This window comes from Zonotrichia leucophrys, unplaced genomic scaffold (genome assembly GCF_028769735.1).
Source record: "Zonotrichia leucophrys gambelii isolate GWCS_2022_RI unplaced genomic scaffold, RI_Zleu_2.0 Scaffold_1694_9370, whole genome shotgun sequence".
NCBI lineage: Eukaryota > Metazoa > Chordata > Aves > Passeriformes > Passerellidae > Zonotrichia > Zonotrichia leucophrys.
The window spans coordinates 1-6882 of record NW_026993899.1 but is presented as its reverse complement, the minus strand read 5'-3'; the positions used below and the strand labels follow the sequence as shown (position 1 = coordinate 6882).

The window sequence follows — 6882 nt, the reverse complement described above, 5'->3', positions numbered from 1 at the left end:
GGACGTTGGGTGGTGACTCCAAAATGGACGTTGGTGAGCCCTAAATGGACGTTGGGTGGTGGCCCCAAAATGTGGACATCAGAGAACCTCAATATGGATGTTGGGTGGTGGCCCCAAAATCAACGTTGGTGAACCTCAAGTGGACCTCAGGTGGTGGCTCCAAAATGGACACTGGCGAACCCCAAAATTGACGTTGGGTGGTGGCCCCAAAGTGGATGTGAGGTGGTGGCCCCAAAATGTGGACATCAGAGAACCTCAATATGGACATTGGGTGGTGGCCCCAAATGGGCGTTTGTGAAGTTCAAAATGGACATTGGTGAACCTCAAAATGGACGTTGGGTGGTGGTTCCAAAATGGACGTTGGGTGGTGGCCCCAAAGTGGATGTGAGGTGGTGGCCCCAAAATGGACGTTGGGTGGTGGCTCCAAAATGGACATTGGGTGGTGGCCCCAAGATGGATGTGTGGTGGTGGCCCCAAAGTGGTCACCTGGCCGTTCTCCAGGCTCAGGTGGGACTTGGGACACGTCCGCACTGTGGGGTGGACATTTGTGGGGTCAGCATGGTGGACATGGAGTGGTGGCCCCAAAATGGACGTTGGGTGGTGGCCCCAAAAAGTGGAGGTCAGAGAACCTCAATATGGATGTTGGGTGGTGGCCCCAAAATTGATGTTGGGTGGTGGCCCCAAAATCAACGTTGGTGAACTTCAAAGTGGACCTCAGGTGGTGGCTCCAAAATGGACATTGGTGAACCTCAATATGGACGTTGGGTGGTGACCCCAAAAGGTGGAGATCAGAGAACCTCAAAGTGGACATCAGGTGGTGGCCCCAAAATGGATGTTGGGTGGTGACTCCAAAGTGGATGTGAGGTGGTGGCCCCAAAATGGACATTGGTGGCCCCAAAGTGGACGTTGGGTGGTGGCTCCAAAATGGACGTTGGTGAACCTCAAGATGGATGTGTGGTGGTGGCCCCAAAGCGGTCACCTGGCCGTTCTCCAGGCTCAGGTGGGACTTGGGACACGTCCGCACTGTGGGGACATCAGGGGGTGGACATCAGGTGGTGGTGACCCCAAAAAGTGGAGATCAGAGAACCTCAATATGGATGTTGGGTGGTGGCCCCAAAATTGATGTTGGTGAACCTCAAAGTGGACCTCAGGTGGTGGCTCCAAAATGGCCATTGGTGAACCTCAAAGTGGACGTTGGGTGGTGGCCCCAAAAAGTGGAGGTCAGAGAACCTCAAAGTGGACGTTGGGTGGTGGCCCCAAAGTGGATGTGAGGTGGTGGCCCCAAAAAGTGGAGGTCAGAGAACCTCAAAGTGGACATTGGGTGGTGGCCCCAAAATTGATGTTGGTGAACCTCAGGTGGACCTCAGGTGGTGGCCCCAAAATGGACATTGGGTGGTGGCCCCAAGATGGATGTGTGGTGGTGGCCCCAAAGTGGTCACCTGGCCGTTCTCCAGGCTCAGGTGGGACTTGGGACACGTCCGCACTGTGGGGTGGACATTTGTGGGGTCAGCATGGTGGACATGGAGTGGTGGCCCCAAAAAGTGGAGGTCAGAGAACCCCAAAGTGGACCTCAGGTGGTGGCCCCAAAATGTGGACATCAGAGAACCTCAATATGGATGTTGGGTGGTGGCCCCAAAATGGACTTTGGTGAACCTCAAGTGGACATCAGGTGGTGACCCCAAAATGGACGTTGGGTGGTGGCCCCAAAATGTGGACATCAGAGAACCTCAAAGTGGACCTCAGGTGGTGGCCCCAAAATGGACGTTGGTGAACTTCAAAATGGGCATTGGTGGTGGCCCCAGAATTGATGGTGGTGGTGGCCCCAAATGGACGTTTGTGAAGTTCAAAATGGACATTGGTGAACCCCAAAATGGGCATTGGTGAACCTCAAAATGGACGTTGGGTGGTGGTTCCAAAATGGACCCCAGGTGACACCGTGGTGGCACTCACGGCAGCGGCTGGGGTGGCCCATGGCCGTCCAGGTGCCACCTGGACCCCACGATGGACGGGATGGGGACAGTGATGGGATGGAGACAATGATGGAGATGTTGATGGGATGAAGAACTTCATGGGATGGAGACAATGATGGGATGGAGACATTGATGGGGACATTGAGATGGTGACAAATTGTAGATGTGGATGGGATGGTGACATTGATGGGATGGAGACATTGATGGGATGGTGACAATGATGGAGACATTGATGGGATGAGGACCTTCATGGGATGGAGACGTTGATGGGATGGTGACAATGATGGAATGAGAACCTTGATGGGATGGAGACAATGATGGAATGAGAACCTTCATGGGTTGATGGGACGGTGACAATGGTGAGAAGGAGACAACATGGAGACAGTGACGGGATGGTGATATTGATGGGATGGTGACATTGATGGGATGGTGACACGAAGGTGACACCCTGGTGGCACTCACGGCAGCGGCTGGGGTGGCCCATGGCCGTCCAGGTGCCACCTGGACCCCACGATGGACGGGATGGGGACAGTGACGGGGACATCGAGAAGATGAGGACATTGATGGGATGGAGACAAAGATGGAGATGTTGATGGGATGAAGAACTTCATGGGATGGAGACATTGATGGGATGGTGACAAGATGGAATGAGAACCTTGATGGGATGGAGACATTGATGGAGACATTGATGGGATGGTGACCATGATGGGATGGAGATGATGGGATGGAGACAAGATGGAGACATTGATGGGATGGAGACAATGATGGAGACATTGATGGGATGGGGACAATCATGGGATGGTGACAAGATGGAATGAGAACCTTGATGGAGATGTTGATGGGATGGTGACCATGATGGGATGGAGACAAAGATGGAGATGTTGATGGGATGAGGAACTTCATGGGATGGAGACATTGATGGGATGGAGACAAGATGGGGACATTGAGATGGTGACAAATTGTAGATGTTGATGGGATGGAGACATTGATGGAGACATTGATGGGATGGTGACCATGATGGAGACATTGATGGGATGGTGACATTGATGGGATGGAGATGATGGGATGGAGACAAGATGGAGATGTTGATGGGATGGAGACAATGATGGAGAAATTGATGAGATGAAGAACTTCATGTGATGGAGACGTTGATGGGATGGAGACAAGATGGGATGGTGACATTGATAGGATGGAGAGAAGATGGAGACGTTGATGGGATGGTGACAGTGATGGGATGGTGACAAAGATGGAGACATGGATGGGATGAAGAACTTCATGGGATGGTGACATTGATGGGATGGAGAGAAGATGGAGATGTTCATGGGATGGTGACCTTGATGAGATGGAGAGAAGATGGAGATGTTGATGGGATGATGACAAGATGGAGAAATGATGGGATGGTGACAACATGGAGATGTTCATGGGATGGTGACACGATGGTGACACCCCGGTGGCACTCACGGCAGCGGCTGGGGTGGCCCATGGCCGTCCAGGTGCCGTCGCGCTGGCACTTGCGCACCTTGGGCCCCACGATCTCGCGCTCGGGCCGGCACACGTACTCGATCTCGTAGTCGAAGGGCAGGAACCGAACGCTCCGCACCTCGTCCGGCGTCAGCCCCCGGTAGCGGATCCCACCGTCCCGTGGCGGGTGGATGATCTGGCAGCCTGGGGACACCAAACATGGGGTTGGGGACACCAAACATGGGGTTGGGGACACCAAAAATGGGGTTGGGGACACCAAAAATGGGGTTGGGGACACCAAATTGGGGTTGGGGACACCAAACATGGGTTGGGGACACCAAAAATGGGGTTGGGGACACCAAACATGGGGTTGGGGACACCAAAATTGGGGTTGGGGATGGAGTTATGGGGTTGGAGACTCCATAAAACGTGGAGTTGGCCCAAAAAATGCCAGATTTGGGGTTGTGGACACCAAAAAATGTGGGGTGGAGGACACCATGGAGAACATGGGGTTGGGGACACCAAAAATGGGGTTGGGGATGAAAATTTGGGGTTGGGGATGAAAAATTTGGGGTTGGGGATGGAGTTATGGGGTTGGAGACTCCATAAAACGTGGAGTTGGCCAAAAAAATCCCATATTTGGGGTTGTGGACACCAAAAGAATTGGGATGGAGGACACCATGGAGAACATGGGGTTTGGGGATGAAAAATTTGGGGTTGGGGATGGAGTTATGGGGTTGGAGACACCATAAAACGTGGAGTTGGGGATGAAAATGTGGGATTTGGGGTTGGGGAAACCAAAAAATTGGGATGGAGGACACCAAAAAACGTGGAGTTTGGGGACACCAAAAATGGGATTTTGGGACAAAAATGTGGGGTTGGGGATGGAGTTATGGGGTTGGAGACTCCAAAAAACATTTGGTTGGGGACAAAAATGTGGGATTTGGGGTTGGAGAAACCAAAAGAATTGGGATGGAGGACACCATGGAGAACATGGGGTTGGGGACACCAAAAATGGGGTTGGGGATGAAAAATTTGGGGTTGGGGATGGAGTTATGGGGTTGGAGACACCATAAAACGTGGAGTTGGCCCAAAAAATTCCAGATTTGGGGTTGTGGACACCAAAGAACGTGGAGTTTGGGGGGCACCAAAAACCATGGGATTGACCCAAAAAATTTGGGGTTGGGGATGGAGTTATGGGGTTGGAGACTCCAAAAAATGTGGAGTTGGGGATGAAAATGTGGGATTTGGGGTTGGGGACACCAAAAAACGTGGGGTTGGGGACACCAAAAATGGGGTTGGGGATGAAAAATTTGGGGTTGGGGATGGAGTTATGGGGTTGGAGACACCATAAAACGTGGAGTTGGCCCAAAAAAAATTATGGGATTTGGGGTTGTGGACACCAAAAAATGTGGGGTTGGGGACACCAAAAAATTTGGGATTAGCCCCAAAAAAATTTGGGAATGGCGCTAAAAAAAGTTGGAATTAGAACCAAATCTTTGGGATTGGGGAGACCAAGGATTGGGGACACCAAAAATATTTGGGATTGACCCCAAAACTTTGGGATTGGCCCAAAAATTCGGGATTGGGGATGGAATTATGGGGTTGGGGGACACCAAAACTTTTGAATTGACGCCAAAAAATTTTAGGATTGGGGACTGAAATTTGGGATTGACCCAAAAATTTGGATTGGGGATGGAATTATGGGATTGGGGGCACCAAAAACTTTGGGATTGGCCCCAAAAATTCGGGATTAACCCTGAAATTTCAGGATTGGCCCCAAAACTTTGGGATTGACCCCAAAAATTGGGGTTTTGGGATTGGCCCCAAAAATTCGGGGTTGGGGACGGAATTATGGGATTGGGGACACCCAAAAATTTGGGATTGGCCCAAAACTTTGGGATTGGCCCCTAAAAATTGGGATTGGTCCCAAAAATTTGGGATTGGGGATGGAAATTTGGGGTTGGGGATGGAATTATGGGATTGGGGACACCAAAAAATTTGGGATTGGCCCCAAAAATTTGGGATTGACCCAAAACTTTGGGATTGGCCCCAAAACTTTGGAATTAACCCTGAAATTTCAGGATTGGCCCCAAAACTTATTTGGGATTGGCCTCAAAAATTCGGGGTTGGGGATGGAATTATGGGATTGGGGACACCAAAAAATTTGGGATTGGCCCCGAAAATTTGGAATTAACCCTGAAATTTCAGGATTGGCCCCAAAAATTTGGGATTGACCCCAAAAATTTGGGTTTTGGGATTAGCCCCAAAAACTTTGGGATTGACCTCAAAAATTTGGGATTGGGGATGGAATTATGGGATTGGGGACACCAAAAAATTTGGGATTGACCCCAAAACTTTGGGATTGACCCCAAAAATTTGGGATTGGCCTCAAAAATTTGGGATTGGGGATGGAATTATGGGATTGGGGACACCAAAAAATTTGGGATTGGGGATGGAAATTTGGGATTGGGGATGGAATTATGGGATTGGGGACACCAAAAAATTTGGGATTGACCCCAAAAATTTGGGATTGGCCCCAAAACTTTGGAATTAACCCTGAAATTTCAGGATTGGCCCCAAAACTTATTTGGGATTGGCCTCAAAAATTTGGAATTAACCCCAAAATTTCAGGATTGACCCCAAAAATTTGGGATTGGCCCCAAAAATTTGGGATTGGGGGTGGAATTATGGGGTTGGGGACACCAAAAAATTTGGGATTGACCCCAAAACTTTGGAATTAACCCTGAAATTTCAGGATTGGCCCCAAAACTTTGGGATTGGGGATGGAAATTTGGGATTGGGGATGGAATGATGGGGTTGGGGACACCAAAAAATTTGGGATTGGCCCCAAAACTTTGGGATTGACCTCAAAAATTTGGGATTGGGGATGGAAATTTGGGGTTGGGGGTGGAATTATGGGATTGGGGACACCAAAAAATTTGGGATTGACCCCAGAATTTTGGGATTTGGGTACCTTCGGTGAGGTTGACGTGGACGGCGCCGAGGGCGGGGCGGGACAGGAGCAGCAGCAGCAGCAGCAGAGGGGACAGAGGGGACATCTGGGGACAGGAAGGGACAAATGGGACACAAATCCTACAGGGGACACCCCAAAATCCCATTGGGGACACCCCAAAAATGGGACAAACCCCAAAAGTGACACAAATCCCATTGGGGACACCCCAAAAGTGACACTGATCCTATAGGGGACACCCCAAAATTGGCATAAATCCCATTGGGGACACCCCAAAAATGGGACTGACCCTATAGGGGACACCCCAAAAGTGACACAAATCCTATAAGGGACACCCCAAAATTGGGACAAACCCCAAAAGTGACACAAATCCCATTGGGGACACCCCAAAAGTGACACAAATCCCATTGGGGACACCCCAAAAATGGGACTGACCCTATAAGGGACACCCCAAAAATGGGACTGGTCCTATAGGGG

General features: G+C 50.4%; 1 protein-coding gene across 1 annotated transcript; it reads right to left on the bottom strand.

Annotated features, from left to right (window-relative positions):
* Positions 1–486: 486 nt before the first annotated feature.
* On the bottom strand, positions 487–6514 carry LOC135442172 (gamma-aminobutyric acid type B receptor subunit 1-like; the record flags this gene model as incomplete). The annotated part of the gene is made up of 4 exons (XM_064701714.1): positions 6409–6514; positions 3432–3635; positions 931–1023; positions 487–530 (listed from the first exon to the last, which is right to left on the bottom strand). Coding segments are annotated over exons 1-4 (426 nt in total), but the record flags the coding sequence as incomplete, so codon positions are not given.
* Between the last annotated feature and the right edge of the window lie 368 nt (positions 6515–6882).